The sequence below is a fragment of the Emiliania huxleyi genome, assembly GCF_000372725.1.
Source record: "Emiliania huxleyi CCMP1516 unplaced genomic scaffold EMIHUscaffold_57, whole genome shotgun sequence".
Taxonomy (NCBI): Eukaryota; Haptophyta; order Isochrysidales; family Noelaerhabdaceae; genus Emiliania; species Emiliania huxleyi.
The window spans coordinates 449,420-467,102 of NW_005197722.1; the positions used below are offsets into that span (position 1 = coordinate 449,420).

The 17,683-nt window shown below is 65.0% G+C and overlaps 5 protein-coding genes across 5 annotated transcripts in view; 2 read left to right on the forward strand and 3 right to left on the reverse strand.

Annotated features, from left to right (window-relative positions):
• Positions 1-1,864: 1,864 nt before the first annotated feature.
• EMIHUDRAFT_104166 (hypothetical protein) lies at positions 1,865-4,983 on the forward strand (the record flags this gene model as incomplete). The annotated part of the gene is made up of 2 exons (XM_005765030.1): positions 1,865-2,660; positions 3,728-4,983. The coding sequence occupies 2 exons, from the start codon at positions 1,865-1,867 to the stop codon at positions 4,981-4,983; spliced, it is 2,052 nt and encodes a 683-aa protein (XP_005765087.1).
• A 435-nt stretch (positions 4,984-5,418) lies between these two features.
• EMIHUDRAFT_464823 (hypothetical protein) lies at positions 5,419-9,667 on the forward strand (the record flags this gene model as incomplete). The annotated part of the gene is made up of 6 exons (XM_005765031.1): positions 5,419-6,177; positions 6,580-6,963; positions 7,531-7,933; positions 8,750-8,901; positions 9,064-9,120; positions 9,500-9,667. Exons 1-6 carry the CDS (start codon positions 5,650-5,652, stop codon positions 9,665-9,667), a joined length of 1,692 nt encoding a protein of 563 aa, XP_005765088.1. The 5' UTR covers positions 5,419-5,649.
• A 957-nt stretch (positions 9,668-10,624) lies between these two features.
• EMIHUDRAFT_67016 (hypothetical protein) lies at positions 10,625-11,832 on the reverse strand (the record flags this gene model as incomplete). The annotated part of the gene is made up of 3 exons (XM_005765032.1): positions 10,625-10,876; positions 10,984-11,082; positions 11,347-11,832. 3 exons carry the CDS (start codon positions 11,830-11,832, stop codon positions 10,625-10,627), a joined length of 837 nt encoding a protein of 278 aa, XP_005765089.1.
• Positions 11,833-13,741: 1,909 nt separating this feature from the next.
• Positions 13,742-15,272, reverse strand: EMIHUDRAFT_104169 (hypothetical protein; the record flags this gene model as incomplete). Its single annotated transcript, XM_005765033.1, has 2 exons — positions 13,742-14,416; positions 14,514-15,272. 2 exons carry the CDS (start codon positions 15,270-15,272, stop codon positions 13,742-13,744), a joined length of 1,434 nt encoding a protein of 477 aa, XP_005765090.1.
• Positions 15,273-15,888: 616 nt separating this feature from the next.
• Positions 15,889-17,683, reverse strand: part of EMIHUDRAFT_104170 (hypothetical protein) — a gene marked incomplete at both ends in the record, with an annotated part of 4,620 nt that continues 2,825 nt past the window's right edge. Inside the window, one exon of the mRNA XM_005765034.1 lies at positions 15,889-16,155. Coding sequence (XP_005765091.1) covers positions 15,889-16,155 — 267 coding nt within the window. The remainder of the gene's footprint in view (positions 16,156-17,683) is intronic.

The following is a 17,683-nucleotide window of genomic DNA, read 5'->3' on the forward strand; positions in this document are numbered from 1 at the left end:
CGCTACGGCGGTCCCTATATGTTCACGCACTGGCTCAACGGCCTCCTGACCGTCGGCACGGCCACCGCGTGCACCCACCTCGGCGTGGACGTCGTGGGCGCCCTCTCCTACATCCCCTTCCTCGACGCGGGCGGCGGCGGCGCCACAGCCCTCACGTCATCGACCAGCTGCGTCGCCGCGGCGGCGTGCACAAACTCGCTCACGATGCCGCTGCGGTTGGTGCTGCTCTCGATCTACGGCCGCCGCGTTTTTGCCGCTCTCGACGCTTGGAACGCAGCGCGCGCGTCGCGGCTGCGAAGCGACTTTCGCGGGGCGTTGAGGGCGGGCGAGCCGGGGCGGCTTGGACGACGGGGCAGCGTGACGCGCAGGGGAGGAGGGTAAATAAATAAAAACGGACACCTCTCTACTGTGAGATGGGTAAAAAGGAACAGGTCCCCGCCCTTGCGATCTTTGTGCAGGGTTCTTTGTGGGTGTGGTCGGCGACTAGCCGGGGTCGTCCTCCCGGTGGGGGACTAGCACTAGCCGTCTTCCACATGGTCCCTCGGGTCCCTGCTGCTCCTAATCTCTTCGTACATCCTCCTGCTGATCTCCGCAAAGTCCTGCTCCCTCCCTCGTCTCGCCCTGCGCGTCTGCTCCGCCTCACCGTCTTCTGCCCTGCGTCGTCTGGCGACGGGTCCTCCATAGTCGGTCGAGGTCGCCGCCCTCCTCGTGCCTCTTCCCAACGTTCCCTCGGCGGCCGATGCCGTCTGGGGAGGAGGGTGTGGATGAGAGCTTTTTTCTTTTTTTCGGTAAACTACATCAAGACAGCGCCATTCACACGCGCCGCCGCCATCGGCGCCACCGCCTCCCACGCATCCCAGGGAGTCGGCCGGCGCGAAGCGACGACCGCCGGGCTTTAGGTCGCCGACATCCAGCCGGAGCTGCGAGTCCACACACGGAAGCCTCTTGGGCGAATGCACTGGGACAGTGTTTTCGCAGAGACTACCTCATTTGCTACTCCCCCCAGGAAGGGGGGGTTGTGTGGTGTTCACCATGCACTGTAACGTATACTCAAAAGTAGTCCTCCGGTGCATCATCGTAGCGCACTGCCACTGGAGACGCTGCTTGGGGTGATGACGTCGCGGGCCGTTCGCAGCTGCCGGCTCATCATCCCGGCGCTTGCGCCATCATCGTCGCGCGGCTGTCCACTGCCCTTTCCTTCTGCAGCAGGCCGTCCGCGAGCAGGCCTGTCGCTCGCCAAGACTCTCGCGGCCCGCAGCCTCTCTTGCAGGCTGATGGTGTTCGTGTTGCAACGATGGTCCTGCGCCTGGCTCCGGGAACAACCATATCGACTGCGATATTACCTTTACCCGTGCCGGACGGTGGTACATTTGCTGCTGCTGCGGAACTGTCCATCCACGCATGCGGGCCCCGCAGAGTGCAGCACGCGAATCACCCGGACGGATATCGGACGCGCGCACACACTTCCCTTTTATTTACGACTGCGAGACCTCGACAGGACGCAACGCCGCGACGAATTCACGACAAGGCCGTGGTCCGGTGCGATGCCGTCCGCGCTCGCTCACTACCATGAAGGGAGCCCCCCCCCCCCCCCCCCCCTCAACTCAAAATCGGCGGCCAAAATTCAAAATCGGCGGCAGGCCTTTGATGCCGAGGACCGAGGACGAGGGGTCGCTTTGGTGGTTTGCTGGCCGAGGGACCGGTGCGCGAGCCTGTGTCCCTCGCCTCGCCACCTCGCCCGGCGCGACGCAGCGCGAGATGAGTGCTGCCTGCGTGTGGTGCCCCCGGCCATCTCTACCAGTCCGTAGGCTGACACCGCGCTCACGTTTGACGCTGCTGACGCTCATCCGCCGCCGCCTGCAGAATGATGGACAACAAGCCGTCCCACACGCCGCCCTCACCACCGGAGTCGCCGCCAGAGGTGGAGCAAGAGACAGTTCGCATCCCCCTCTCCTCTCTCGATCCGGACGTGGACGGAAACGGCGATGTCTCCCACGCCGAGAAGAAGATCCACGGCTGCCTCCTCGCCGCCGACAAGGACGGGAACGGCTGGCTCTCGACCAAAGAGTTCTACTCCGTCCTCTCGGGCTTTTTGTCGGCGGAAAAGAAGCGCGTCCTCTACAAGAAGCTGGCCATCTTTTCCTTGGTCGGCTGCGTCATCCTCGCGTGCACCACGCTCGGCACCTCGACTGCGGCGGCGGTGCTCGCGAAGGAGTCCTTTGTCAGCGAGACCCTGATGGTCGATGCGGACGGCAAGGTGGTCGCGGTGGCCAAGGCGGAGACGAGCTTGCCGCTCCTTGTCGCGCCGGTTCTCTCGCCCGAGCAGCTCGCGTCGATCGAGAAGATGACGGTCACCTACAAGAGCGACGGGGCGCCAGACGGCGGCAAAAATGAGACCGTGCATGCCTCGCTCTCCATCAGCCACGTCAAGCGCTTCTCTAAGACTCGCGTCACCTTCGAGCTTGCCTTCCCGGGAGGGCTTGTGCAGGTCTGGGACGGCGCCGCGACGTATACTGACGCGGAGGCCCTCGAGCACAACCTGTGCTTCGCCAAGGTGGGATGCGCGGCCTTCTCCGTTGACGACGCGGGCGAGGCGGAAAAGCTGGTGGCGGAGGCGGAAGAGGCGCTCGCGGCTGCCGGGCTGGAGGGTCGGCGCTTAGGTACCAGCATTAGCCGTTGCTCCAAAATGCCTCGGCTGCCACCGGGTGTCCTGACTCCTGTTCGACCCGTCGCTGCACCTGCTTGGGTGAAAAAACCTGCGTGCAAGGACAGCGACACATGGCTGGACTCTTGGGGTGACGGGTGCCAATGGTATGCGGCATCCCACAAACCATGCGAATATTGGATATACGAAGTCGCTGTGGGCGCCAAGGAGCTGCTTGACGAATGTCCGGTTGCATGCGGAACCTGTCCGTAGGTTCCAGTTGCTCAACCAGCGGGAAGCGCGGGGGGGGGGGGGGGACCGGGAGGAGAGGGGATGGGGAGCCCCTCCGGATCGAGGGTGGGGAGGCCGAACGGAGGGGCCCTGAGGGGTGACGTCGAGTGAGGATGTCGTCGTGTGCGTGTCTGGTATTTCTTAGCTCCGAGTAGACGGGGGGCGTTCCGCCGCTAGGGGAAACCTGGAGCGCGGACTAACCCTCGGAGACCCGTGTTTACTTTATGACCCTTTCCCTGTGCGAACGCGCACCCCCTCTAGGGGTCAGGGCTCTCTTGCCCGTAGCCCGATACCAATCGTCCGGCCCGCTGGGTGCGCTTCTAAGCTCCCCAGCCCTGGGCGTGCGGTTACTCTCTGACTGCACTCCAAGTGCTCCAAGAAGCTGCCTTGCACCAGTTCACTCCGATAGAACACATCGCGGAGATGGGCGGCGCCGAGCGCGCCTATGGAGAGTACAACCCTATGTGGAGACAGGAAGCGGCACGTGAGACTTGGGAAGTGCTCACTCGAAGGACCCGTGCTCATAGTAGTGCCGAAATTCTTAGAATCCAAGAAAGAATTCTTAAAACGCTAGCCTCTCACTCAAAAAGAAACACGAAAGGTCAGAAATTTGGTGACGGCCATTGAAAGCTTTGCCCTGCTGACGGCGCCGTGGAAAGGCAGCATCGAGAGCGTATTGCATGTCCTCGCAGCCCGCACGGAAGAAGCGCAAAGCTGACGATCCGACGCGTGTCACGTTGACCCTCCGGCGTGACGGAAAGGAGCTAGACCCTCTCGCCTTCTACTCTCCAGGCACAAGCACGTCTGACCTCCGAGCCACGGTCGAAGGGCTGCTCGGGTTGCAGGCGGGCGAGAGTTTCACTCTGAAGGATGCGAGGGACGGCGCCGTTGTGGCCCTCTCCCCGGGCCTGCCTTCTGGCCTTGTGCTTGACGTCGCCGTCAGCGGAAACGGCGTCGGCGCTGGCAGCAGCGGCGCTGCTGGCCCCTCTGCCGCACCCGCGCCAGGGTATACCGAGGAGGTCGTGATCCAGTACAAGTTTGCATCATGCAAGACGGCTGTCATAGAGCCGGATCAGTTCGTCGGAACTCTCGACGTGCCGATGCTGCGGGACCTGCGCACCGGACTCTGCAAGTTGGCGCCAGGGGCCACAGACGCCAACGGAGCATACGGCGACACCGAGCTTTCAGAGGAGGCCTCCACGTGGGAGTTCACGGCCACATTCGCTCGGCCTGACGAGGGAGGGCCGATCAGCTCGCTCAAGCTTGGCCTCGGACTGGAATCCTCGGAGCGGAGGCTCGTCGCGGTTCATGACGCCGGCACGGAAGAGTTTGTGTGCGACTTCTCCACGCCGAGGAAGACGGTGCGCCTCAATGCTTGGGAGAAAAATCAGGGTGGTGTTCTCTGCGCCTACGCCTTGATCGACATCCCCGAGGTCTTGGACCCGGACTACATCCCCGAGGGCACTCACCCATCAGACTACAAGGCTACGGCATACTACAAGGCCAAGTTGTACACCGTGCTCTCGGCATGGAAGCCGGACCAGAAGGTCAAAGATCTGCCCCGCTACAAGCAGGACCGCGCGCTCCCCAACTGGGAGGCGCTGAAACTCGTCGTCCTCGCGCGCAACCCGCGCAGGCCAGAACGCTGGGCCGAGAAGGCCGTGTTGCAGTATCGCCACTTCCTGGCGCTCAAAAAGGAGCACCAAGACTGGGACTCCAAGCTCTTCTCGCCCTCTGGGCCGCTGGACACGGTGTGGCATGCCCACCTCAGCTTCGTTGAGCGGTACCAGCGCGACATCCTCGCATTCACGGGAGGCCACCTCATCGAGCACTCTCCCGTCTTGGGCGGCGAGGCGAAGGACCGGTACAGCGCCGCCTATAAGGAGCACCGCGAACGCATGCGGCAAAGCGGTGAGCAGGTGGACGCCGAGTTTTGGCCGGCGCCGTCAAGCACGAAGGGGAATGGCAAGAGCACATTTCACGTCCCACACGATGGCGATTCTGGCGACGAGCTGAAGCTGTGGGACGAGGGTCCCCAGTGCGGCTAGAGCCGCAGTCGGCACAGTGCTGCGTGGGGCTCCTCCCTGACCCCTGTCCGCGGGGTGTGGGGAGTCTGTCGCGAGGGTCGCCCCCCTGTTGCCGCATAACTTAGTTTCTTTGTGTGCGTGGAGAAGGGTTGACTGTTGACCTTACCGATTACTCTAAAGCCGTACCCCGTTCGTCATATGTGCAGCGCTGTCGCGGCGCCGAGAACCCCCAAAACTCGCGAGACCTCGATATATTAAGCAAGACTACCATACTGGGGGTAGAAGCCAGGAACCCTGTGGCTCCCAAAGTGTGGAGTGCGACCGGTATGCCTTGCCCTTTTGGTGCTTCTAAGTAGACGGCTATGCTCTTAGTAGACTGTGGATGTGTTCACAGTCATGTGTGGAATTTCGGCGTCCGCCGAAATTCCTCTTTGTCCGCGGCGTCTTTTAGGTCGACGGACTTTTGAGTCTTGACAGCAGTGGGGTCCGCTCACTGCGGTTTCTCTTGCTGCCGGCTGTCCGCCGACAGGTGGAGCCTCGTGAGGGCATCGAGCCCACACAGTCGGCGACAGTCCGTCGCCGCGCGCGGACCGCGCAGGACCCGGACCGGGCATAGCCAAGGGCGTCAAGCGACTCCTCGATAGGGCCGGGGAGGGCGGTCGAGATCGAGGTTCCTCTGACGACAAAATGGCCGGGAAGCTATTCGCACTGCTTCTTGCCGCCGCGCCGCACGGCCCGGCCGCCTTTGCGCCCACGCCGGGGCCCACCCTCGAGCAGTGCACATCATTCCTCTCGACCGGGCTGGAGCAGCCGGTGTGCACAAGCATCCCTGAGACGGCGGCACACCAGCTCAAGCTCATCGAGAGTGCGGCCTTCATCCTGCTGACCACCACGGCCCACCGAGTTTACCAGTCGGAGCGCTTGTGGTGCTGGGACTACGACATTTACACCGGCGGGCCAAAGGACGGGCAGCTCTACCCCTCTGGCCGACCGTATCTCTTTGCAGACTTTGTCACTTTTGCGGTGCAGCTGATCGACTTGCTGGAGGCCATCCAGGCGACGCCGTGCGTCCATCGAGGCGACAAGCTTCGCGCCACGCTTCTGGCCGCGCCGGAGGCGCCGCCGCTCGTCTGGTACAAGGAGACGTTCCTGCCGATGGCGGCCGACTATGCTTCCTGCGGGTACGGCGAGCCGGCGAGCGAGGACTTGGCGCAGGTGCCGCAGGACATTGCGAACAGGTGGGACGAGCTGCTGGCGCGGCAGCTGTGGCGCCTCACCTCCCATTACATGCGGGGGGCGACGAAACGCCGCGAGTTTGATGCCGACTCACGGCGGCCCCGGCCGCTTCGATACTGTCGCGGGCCTTCTCGCCGCGACGCCGCCTCAACTTCGGCTCCTGGACAGCTCGCTGCCCGACGACGCCGAGCGCGCCGCTGTGCGCAGCTGCTGCGCTGGTACGCTTGCGTCGTGCGTCGCACAGCTCGACGCTGCGATTGCACCGCATGCCGTCCGCATGATAGACGGGAGGCTTCCGACAAGCGACGCTTTCCGTGGCGACGACCACGATCTCAGCAAGCTGAAGGCGCTCAAAACTGTCGCCACGATGGTCCTTTCAAGTTGCTCGACGAGAAGCGCGAGCTCATTGACGAGCCCGAGGACGGCTGCCCGAAGGGCGTCATCTCGGACGCGGACACGGACCACAACGTCTTCAACGAGTGGGGCATGTGCTACAAGAGCCCCCACAACTCGGGCCAGCCGCGCAACCCCTTCGAGATGGCGCGCGCGCGCGCGCCCACGGTGGCCGCGCCGCCGCCGCCGGCGGCGGAGGCGACGGCGGCGGAGGCGGTGGAGGTGGAGGCGGAGGCGGCGGAGACGCCGGAGGTGACCATGGCGGAGGCGGAGGTGGCGCCAGCGGAGGCGGCGGAGGCGGAGGCCGTTCCAGCGGAGGTGACCATGGCGGAGGCGGCGCCGGCGGAGACCGCGCCCGCGCCCGCGCCCGAGGTGACCATGGCGGAGGCGGCGCCGGCGGAGACCGCGCCCGCGCCCGCGCCCGCGCTCGCACCGGCCGCGCCCGCGCCTGCGCCCGCGCCTGCGCCGGCACGCAAGGCCCTGGCGGCCTTTGCGGACATGCTCTGAGGGGTGAGCACGATTGCCGGCGGGTCACCTCGCGCAGACTGCATCGCGCGAACACGTGCCGCACGACCGGACGGCCTAACACGACGGTTACTGTGCGCGCTCGTGTGGTGGGGTGGGGGGTGGGGGGGTATGGTCCTGCTGGCCAGAGGCGACGTCCTGTGCGGGTGGGGGTGTATTGTTCGCTGCGCCAGGGCGCAGACCCTACCATACCTTACCAAAAAGTCCGAACCCTGGGCCATGGCGCCGTGAGCTTGCGCGACATGTGCGGTTTAAGCTACTCCTGCGTGGCGTGCACCCTCCTCGTCGTGCCTCTCGCTGTGTGTTCGGTCGTCAATGTCTTCTTGGCCGGCCCTCCGTTGAAGACGGTGAGCGCTTGCGCATTTCAGCACCGTCTGCTTGGCGAAGCTAGTCTGTCCCTCTCGCCGCCCGCAGGTCGTGCTGAGCTCAAACGGAGGAAGGTACAGCGCGTCGCTGCCGCTGGTTCCATCCAAGCAAGAAATCTTGAGGCTGCGAGCCTCGGACGGCACAGCGCGCCTCACGCTGTTGCCAGAGGGCGAGATGACTCGCTTCCTCCTCCTCACGCTGTACGCGGAGGAGCGGACACGCTCGTACGAGGCAACTGCCCTCGGCATGGCGGCGCATGGCACGCTGGTGCCGCTCGCGCACTCGACTGCTCGGCCCGGCGGCATGGGCGCGGCCAGCGCAGAGCTCCCGGTGTTGCAGCTTCCTGTCCTGCTGCAGGGGTACAGCGAGTACGAGCTGACGGTGCGGAGCAAAGGCGCGGAGAGGGATCCGCCACCGCAGCTCGAGTTTCGGCGCGCGTGCGCGGGCTGCCGTTCGCTCCCTGTCTCTCTCCCTCCCTCCTCCCTCTCTCTCTCTCTCTCTCCCTCCCTCTCCCTCTCCCTCTCCCTCTCCCTCTCCCTCTCCCTCTCCCTCTCCCTCTCCCTCTCCCTCTCCCTCCCTCCCTCCCTCCCTCCCCCCCTCCCTCTCTGATGGTTGGATGGCACGACTCGCGACCCCTCCACCCCGCTGATGCCGAGCCCACCTCTGACGTCTCCTGTGCACCCCGCAGGCTGACCTACGTGCCGGCTGCCTTCAGCAGCGTGCAGGCGCGGCTATATCGCGGCTGTATCGCGGCCGTACCTCGGCCGTACCTCGGGCATTCGGCTGCATCTCGCCTCAGCGGCGTGCAGGCGGCGGTGAGGCTCGTACTCTCCGTTGGCGTGGCGGCGACGCTCCTCGCGTACGGCGCTTCAGTCCCCGAGATTCCCTGAGATTCCCCGAGACTCCCCGAGACTCCCCGAGACTCCCCGAGATTCCCTGAGATTCCCTGAGACTCCTCGAGATTCCCTGAGATTCCCCGAGACTCCCCGAGATTCCCCGAGAGATTCCCCGAGACTCCCCTGAGATTCCCCGAGACTCCCCGAGATTCCCCGAGACTCCCCGAGATTCCCCGAGAGATTCCCCGAGACTCCCGAGATTCCCTGAGACTCCCCGAGATTCCCCGAGATTCCCCGAGACTCCTCGAGATTCCTCCTCGAGATTGATTCCCCGAGATCTGACGCTCCTCGTGAACGGCGCAGCCACCGGCGGTGCCCTCGCCCTGCCAGGCATGCGCCCTCCAGCAGCCTTCTCGGAGCCTTCCCTGCAGGCGCTGCGATGGGCGGCACCGCCCCAGACACTGCCCACTTTTGGGTGATGTCGCTGCTGCTGCTGCTGCTCGGTCTCAACGACCCGCTCTACGCCGCTTGCCTCGCGCGCGGGGGGGACCTCACCCTTCAGGCCGCTTCGGCGTGGGCGGAGGTTTGCTTCTCCGCCCTCCTCCTCTCCTCCTCCGCCGTCCTTCTTACTCCCCTTCTTCTTGCCTCCTCCGCCCTCCTCCTCTCACCCTCCGCCCTCCTTCTTGCCTCCACCTCATCCGCCCTCGTTGTGCCTCCCCCCGCCCTCCTCCTCCTCCCCCGCCAGGCCTGCTTCTCCGCCCTCCTCCTCCTGTTTTGGCTGGCGCACGCCGACTCGATGTGCGTGCGCCTGCTCCCGCGCAGCGCTGTAGTCGAGAGGCGGCCGAGAGATGTGTGCGGCCGCCGCGCCCACACTGTCACGGTCTCCCCAGCGCACACCCCCGCCGCTTGTCTTCACACCGCGTGGTTCACACGTCGCGTGCTCTCACACCGCGTGGCTCCCACACCGCACAGGAGCTCCTCTCTATCTCCCCATATCTCCCCATATCTCCCCATATCTCCCCATATCTCCCCATATCTCACACCGCGCAGGAGCTCCTCCCGCGGGGGCGAGAGCGTCGCTCCGCTCGGCTGCTCGGCCTTTTGGGCGCCAAAGCTGCTCGCCGCCGGCGCCGTCTCTTCCTTGCCGGAGAGGGCACGCGCGTGCCCGAGCTCCACCAGAGGGCCCCCGACTGGCAGGCGTCTTCTTCCTCTTCGCCGCACCGCCGCCCTTCGGCCGCACCGAGTCCGAGTCGCTCCTCGCGCACTATAGCGGCGCGGGCGAGTCGGTGCACGAGCAGGACACGGTCGCCGTCGGCCTCGCGTGCGCTGTCGCGTGCATTGCCCTGTGAGTCCTCGCCGGGGGGGGCCGAGAGGGGCCGGGTTGGGCCGGGAGGGGCCGGGAGGGGCCGGGTTGGGCCGGGAGGGGCCGGGAGGGGCCGGGAGGGGCCGAGAGGGGCCGGGTTGGGCCGGGAGGGGCCGGGAGGGGCCGGGAGGGGCCGGGTTGGGCCGGGAGGGGCCGGGAGGGGCCGAGAGAGAGAGGAGGAGCGCAGGAGAGGTGTCGAGAGGAGGCGAGATTACACGAGATTACACGAGATTGCCCAAGACTGCCCGAGACTACACGAGGTCCACCGAGCTCGCCTCATCCTCGCCGCCGCCGAGCAGCGTCATGCCCCCCCCAAGCCCCCACCGCCTCTCCGCTGCAGTTGGCTCTCTTGCCTCCTCGCCCGCGCCGTCCAGCGGCTCGGCTGGAAGCAGGTCGACGACTCGATCTCGGGTACTCTCGGGTAATCTCGAGTCATCTCGGGTGATATCACACGTGCGAGCAGGTCGACTACACGTACACGGAGCGCGAGAAGGCGTTTGTGGCCATCACCGCCGTCGTCGGCATCCTCTGGCTCTGCGGCACCCTCTACCGAGCGCTCCACAGCCGGCGCGGCGTTTGGCTTAAGCTCCAGCTCCCCTATCTTGTCCTCATCAACTCGTGCGCACCGCGCGTGTCGCCGGGCTCTGTGCCGGCAGCGCGTTGCTTAGTAGAGGCCCATCCGCGCTACAGGTACCTCGGGCTGCTGGCGCACGCGTTCTGGCCCGGCGGCGAGGCAGCGGCGGAGCAGGCGGGGCGCGGCGAACACGCGCGGCAGCGCGGAGGCCTCCTCGATGTGGAGGCCCACTAGACTCTAGAGACTGTGCGGTGTGTTGCGGCCGCAAGCAGCGCTCGGTATGTTTTGGTTATTTGGAGAGGAGGAAAAACCAAGTCCAAGCACAAGCATCTACGGCCTTAGCAAGTAGCATGTGTGTACAGTGTAGAGCTACCGAAAGTGTGCCATCCGGTTGTTGCACGGCAGGTGCGCCGCCTCCGAGTCAAAGTAGAGCTGCAGTTGCGGAAGCGCGCGCAGCCGAGCGTGAAACGCGCGAAGCGTGGGGTGCGCCTCCAGCGGCGACGGCAGGCCCGCAGAGGAGGCCATCAGCTCGTGCTGGTCCAGCATCTCCCAGATATGGAAGTCTCCCGCCGTCGGCCGTGAGCCTGCAAGGAGCAAAACCGGGTAAGAAAAGGCACCGCCCTCACACCACCCCGCCCGCCCGCCGAGGAGGAGAGAGCACCCGCAAAGAAGGGCTTGTCGCCCAGGAAGCGCGAGAACCGGTCGTATGCCGCCGAGGGCGCAGCGACGGCGCGCAAGTGCTTCGCCAGCGCTGCGCTGAAGCGCTCGGCCGAGGTGCCGGCGAACGGGTAGACGACGCGCACGCACTCGTTCCTCAGGTCGAACGCCTGGTGGGGGAGGGGCGCACACCGTCGGGGGGCCTGCTGTGCCCGGGCCTTCTGTGCCCGGGCCTTCTGTGCCCGGGCCTTCTGTGCCCGGGCCTGCTGTGCCCGGGCCTGCTGTGCCCGGGCCTGCTGTGCCCGGGCCTGCTGGGTCTGAGCTCTGCAGGGACGTGGCGCGGGCTCACCGCTCGGGGCGACAACCCTCTCCTCCTCTCTCACGCCGCCTGGCTTTGACGCTTTTGCGGGGAGCGCGGTTGTGGGGGGGGGCACCTGCGCCAACGTCTGCTCCGTCGCCGCGCGCTCGGCCTCGTTCTCGCCCATCAGGCCCAGCTTGCGCCCGAGGAACTGGTACAGCGCAGTGCTCTGCGAGACGACGATCCCACTCTCGTGGTCGACGAGGTACGGCAGATTGATAAAGGCGTTTCGCTCGCGCAACGGTGGCCTGTCCGTGTCAAACCACGCCGGGGCGCCCCAGCCGCCGCCCTCCTGCGGCTGCAGAGAGTACGTGCGGTCCTCAAAGGCGGCTCCTCTGTACGCCAGCATCATCCGCGCTGGCGCCGCGAGCCCGCGGATGTCCCAGTACCCGAGCGTGAAGGTCCCAGCAGGCGGGCGCGAGCGGCAGAGGCCACGGCGGTGGTGGCGGTGGAGGCGGCGTGCGGCAGCAGCGGCGACGACAGCCGCGATAATCGTGAGCGCGGCGCCAACTGTGGGGAAGGCGAACGCCCACAGCGGGTTGGCGAGCTTTCGCGTCGGCATCAGCGTCGAAGCGGTTGAAGCGGCTTGAGCACGCGGGGAGCGCACGGATTTCTTCTTTTTGGACCTTTGTGCCTTTTCGCTTTAGGGGGTGATGCTCCGATAAACCCGCCGGATCTTCGACAAAAGCAGGGACATTTCTTTTTTTGGAAGGGTAGGTGTGAATACAGCTTTCTGGTAGGGTTACATCGACGAACTATGCGGCAATCGACTGGGGGGCAGCCCCCCAGCACATCCCGCACAGAGACCTGGATGTAACCCGATTGTGAGCGTGAGTGAAACCGCCGATGCGATTGCTCATTGCTCAGTCAGTGACCGACAGTCAGTCGCAGCAGACTTTGACGATTGGCGGCCTCGCGCCCTCAGTCGCCCTCCTCTACTAACGGCCCTGCCCCAGCCCAGATGCCTCATCCAGGGTGGTGCAACCACTCGCGCAGGGAGGGAGAGACAGTCGGCGATCTGCGCCGCGCAGATGAGCTCCGCCTCGTCTGCGTCGAGGACGTCCACCGCAGGGCTATCATAGCGCCATATGACGCACTGCCTGTTGTTCATTACTTCGCAGGTGCCAACGTCGAGGACAATCTCACTGGTGGCGGCTGCACTCCCGGCCGGCGGTAGGAGAGATGAAGGCTAATGTACTTGGCAGTGTACGGGGCCTTCCGGCGTGAACAGTGCCCCGGGACGAAAGAGGAGGCGACGTCTCTCTCGTCCACGAGCGCCTCGATGTGCGCATCGACGGTGTAACCAGCTTTGAGAGACGGGAACGAACGGCGGTGAATCGCCGACAGGTGCGCCTTCGTTCCTACCACCACTCCCACCACCGCCAGCTCCGCCGTGGACCTTGCCGGGCCCTCTGATGATGTAGTACCGTGGAGCAGCTAGTCCGAGCCGTTGTTGTACTCTGCTGTGGCGCCAGCTCGGTGTACAATACGGACGAAGACGGCCACAGCAACGGTGTAACCAGCGCGAGCAGGCAGCGCGAACCGCTGTGCCTCGGCGCGCCGGCCGCCGAAATCCTCTAATAAGAGTTCTTTGGCATAGGGGAACCCCAACCCTAAATTTTCTTCGCCTGCGGCGGGCCATCACTTGGATTCGCTGCTTTCGGATTCATTAGCTCTTTCGCACGCCTTTATCCGTCACTCCCCCGAAGATTGGAGGTGTTGATTTATGCACAAATCTATGTGTTGCGAGCGCTAGATGGCGAAATTTTCTTCGCCTCCGGCGGGGCCGCTCGCCGCGGGGCTAGAGAGGGACTTTTGTCGATGTCGGCTAGAAGTGCTGCACCTTTTTGAGAATTTCACCCTAGGTCATTAACGGGTGTCCGCGGCCCACTGTGCCCGCTGGTAGACAGTGACCGCCGCAAACCCTGTGTTCAGCTCCATGGAAATTTTTTGTAGGCACCGGAAAACGCAAACACAAACACAACAACAAACAACTCTCTCTCTCTCTCTCTCTCTCTCTCTCTCTCTCTCTCTCTCTCTCTCTCTCTCTCTCTCTCTCTCTCTCTCTCTCTCTCTCTCTCTCTCTCTCTCTCTCTCTCTCTCTCAAACACAATCTCTCTCCGGAACGCCAAAAAACTAGTATGTCTTCGAGGGAAAGTAATCCGAGCAAACCCGCGGCCGCAATGAATTAAAAGGGGCGGTTTTCGAGGGGAATCTGGAGAGAATCTGGGAATCTGAGCTCACCAGGCTCTTCACGGATCCCCACCTCATCGTACATCGAGAAACTTTTCACTCCATTGGGTCCAAGACATACTAGTTTTTTAAAGTGCTCTACAACATAGGCACAAAAGATATGGCATTGCAGGCCATTTAGGGCCCTTAGACGGTCACCGGAGTAGCAAAATCCCCACTGGGCCGGGAGCAACCTTAAGGTACATGTGGAGTAGGCTATCGCTGTCCGCTCAGCGGTGTCAAGTGTCCTCGGGGTCCGGGACGCCTCCTGCCTCTTCCTCCCCGCCGAGGTAGTGCTTGCCAAACAAGGCCAGGATCTGCTGGATCACCTCGGGCTTGGGGTGGCGGCCGTCCTCCAAGTACGGCTCGGTGAAGCCCTCCTTGATCATCTCGAAGGCCGGCCAGTAGTACAGCCCGCCGGCGCAACCTCCCTCGCCGCCGCCGCCGCCGCCGCCGCCGCGCTCTCCGCCGCCGTGCACCTCGCGCAGCAGCTCGTCCACCGCCGCGCGGAGGATCGCCTTGGAGGCGCTGTTTGCCGTGACGCAGGAGACGCCGCGGAAGGTCGCGGCCAGCGGCACCGGCGAGAGCGTAAAGACGATCGACGCCGACGGGACGTGCTCGCGGATGAGCCGCACAATCCTGCGCAAGTTGGCCACATTCTCGGCGACGGAGGAGACGCGGAAGCCGTGCCGGCCCGGGTCATACACGTGGCTGGGCACCGCGCGCCACAGCACGTCGCACTCCGTCTCGCCGCCCGCAGCGCCGCCGCCCGCCTCTTGCGCCCCGTCCGCCTCCGCCTCCGCCCGCGTCGCGGCCGCGCGAGGCCGCCGCCGCTGGAACCAGACCTCCGCGAGGCCGAGCGTGATGATGAAGAGGGAGGTCTGCTCGAAGAGCTCCCTCGTCTTCAGCCTCGCCTGCCCACGGCCAGGTGCGTGAATCGCCGCCGCCCCGGGCCTCGAAGGGCCTCTCTCTCGCTCTCGCGGCTGGCAGCGCCTCCTCTGTCGGCGTGACGACGGCTCCCTTGGCGCCGTGCCAGAGGTCGTCGTCGAAGGCGCGCGCCTCGAAGGCCCACTCGAACTGCTGCAGCAGCACGAACGTGTTGACGAGCCCCGCGGAGCACTGCAGCAGAGGGACGGAGCTGTCCTCCGCATGCGGGTACCGATGCCCCGTCCGAAAATCCCCGTTGACGCGGTAGCCGCGCGCGCGCAGCCAGATGCGGATCTCGTCGGCGAAGCAGGAGCCGAGCGCGGTCGTCATGGAGTCGCGCCGCCGGAGCGGCGGCGTGGCCGGCGCCCAGCCTTGCAGCACAAAGCTCTCGAGGTCCGCGCGCACCGCCGCGAGCGAAGGCAGGTAGCGCGCTTGGCCGGGCGGCCCTCTGTACCAGTCGACGAAGGCCGTCTGCACCTCGCCGCCGCTGCCGACCGCGTAGACGCCCGCCACGAGCCCAAGCGAGCTCCAGTAGTGCAGGAAGCTGGCGACCGCGGGCTCCGCCTCGTGTCGCCGCAGCGCCTCGAGCACCGCGGCACGGGTGCGCTCGTCTGACGGCAGGCCCTGCGTGAGCAGGGCGACTTGCATGGCCTCGGTCTGGATCTCGACGCCGCTCTTGTCAATCGAGCGCGGCTCGGAGGCGGCGGAGGCGGAGGCGGACGAGGAATCGGAGGTATACTGTGCTGCGAGGCGCTTCGAGAGGTTCGCGCGGATGGAGGAGGAGACAGAGCGGAGGGCGGTGCAGAGCGCGAGGGCGTCGGGAAGGTTCAGGGAGAGCTCCATCGATACGAGGGGAGCGGAAGGTTGGCCAGGTACCTGTTGGTACCAATAAAATTCCACCTCGGTGCAGAAAATCTTATATACTTATTCGGCGCCGGGGCGCGCTCTGCGCTGCGCGGCGTGCTCTGCGACTTGCTGGCCGCCAGGACCTCCGCACGGACTTGTGGGAACCGCCCGAGGCGAGCTCCAAAGCCGCCGCGCACTGCACATGGCAGCATTTCTGCATGGCAGTCCCAGCACCTTCTGCGGCGCCGTGCCACCCATTCCACATGGCTGCAGAATCAGCAGTACAACTGTACACCCTCCCATTGACCCAACCCGCAACACAAGTGTGCTCGCCTCCAGCACCCAGACCGAGTGCAGCCTCGGCGAGCCAGACACGGCCCTCTCGCCCCTCCCGCCACGCGCGAGCCTCTGCAGCAATGCGCGCAATTTAGCGTCTCATGGCCCGTGGCCGCAGGTTGCTGCTGCTGTGCGCCGACTGCGCGCTCTCTGCCGGCCGCCAGTGTGGGCCATGCATCCTACTATCTCAGGAGCGCAGTGCCTAGCACCCGAGGCGGCGCTCGGACTAGTTTTGCGCGCCGGTGGCGCCGCTGCAGCCACACATGGTATCGCGGCCTCACTCGCGCGCGCAGAGCTCCCAGCGGAGCGCACGCGACGTGCACTTGAGCCTGTAGGCCTCGGCAGCGCCAGCCGATCCCGCGCCGAGCCGGAAGCTGCGCCGCCGCTTAAAGATGCAGAAGCGAGCGTTCTTCACGACGTGTCGGGCGACTCGCACCGGTGGCGGCGTGCACGCCTGCAGCGCGTGCGGCGGCGGCAGAGGCGGCTCGAGGGCGATGTGGATGTTTGGGTAGGCGTGCTGGTTGACACTCGAGCCGAGGACTTCCTACAAAGCCCAGGGTGGATAAGAGAGGCAGGAAGAGACTCAAGGGCGCGAGTACCGCGACCCGACCGACCGCACGACAGCTCGTCAAGATTCCGCCACAAAGTTGAGACAAGCAACAAAGTAGTCCACCCCCAGGATTGGATTCACACGGCAAGAGCAATACACAGCACGCTAGTTCCGCCCACAATCACCGACAACTATTGCCGACACATCCTCTACAGGCGGCGGCGAGCGAGCGTCAGCAGCATAAGATGGGACGAGCATAGCGCGGGCTCGTTTTGGGGGTCGCGGGGGCGCATTAGGCATGAAGGCGACCCGCGGCCGCGCGCTCAGCAGCGCTCAGATCGGCAATGCGTTTTTTGAAGAAATGGCCCGCCCGTAAAGGAAAGGAGCGGGACGAAGAATCGGCGAGGGACTGTGCGAATAGAGCTAGGAGAGGTGCAGACGCCCAAGGGTGTGGGCGACGGTTAGGGGCTAGCACCACACTCCTCTCCTTAAAATCCCTTTGCGGGAGAGAGATTGCTGTGTGTGGTGGCGTGCCGCCGTCCTTTCATCCCTGGCATGTTGTGCGAGTATATGGGACAAAAGCGTCGAAAATGTCCCAAAAAAGCGTGACTCGAGTTTGTGGCAGCCCCACAGCTGGCGCGCGCTGCCAGGAAGCACCGCTCGCGTGTCGGCCGCACTCCCTGGCACCCAGGGAGTGCGGCCGACCGACCAGACCGATTAGGCTCGACGCCGCGCTCGCTGTGGGGCTGCCACAAAGTCGCCGCCGAGCGTGCCATCGAAGGCGTCCCGTCGGAGGTGATGGAGTGTGAGACCTGAGGCTGCGGAGGTGACGCCTGAGGTGCCGGCCCGTGCACAGCGACTCAGCCGGCGACCGCCACGGGCTCAGACGAGACTTGTCGACTCGTTCCGGCTCAGCTTCACCGTGGTCATCGGGCGTCTGTCGACGTCAGGACCACCCATACAGCTCGCGGGTTTGAGGTCGCAAGAGCCAAGATGGTGGCGTTTGGACATCCCAACCATCACACAAGACAGCCTGTAGGTGATGGCGGGACGGCGCAGTGTTTTTGGCACTCGGCAGTAGGCACCCGCGGCACGGCCCCGCTGTCGGCTCTCGCGGGCTGCGGAACCGGCCCCAGAAGGGGACGGTCCGGGCGAGTGTGGCAGCTCCTTCGCTAGTATGGGCACCCTCTATCATAGCACTACTGATCCTGGTCATTAGAGCTGCCAGGGATAGCGTCAGGAGCCGGTAGGAGTCAAAACCCCTCATATTTGAGACATCGTGTCCCATATACTCGCACAACATGCCGACCCCACACTTGGTCTCTTGGACGGTGACGCAAAGGAAAACGTCGAAATTCGTTGCCCTCTCCATTCTACATACATTATCCGCGCATCCGGCACGCCACACGTAAACTCCGCACTCCCCCACGTGCGCCTACGCTATCGTATCACAAGGTAGAGGGGCACTCGAGCCGAGTCTCTGGAGGCCAGCGGAGTCTCCGCGAATCCGCGCGCTCTTTAC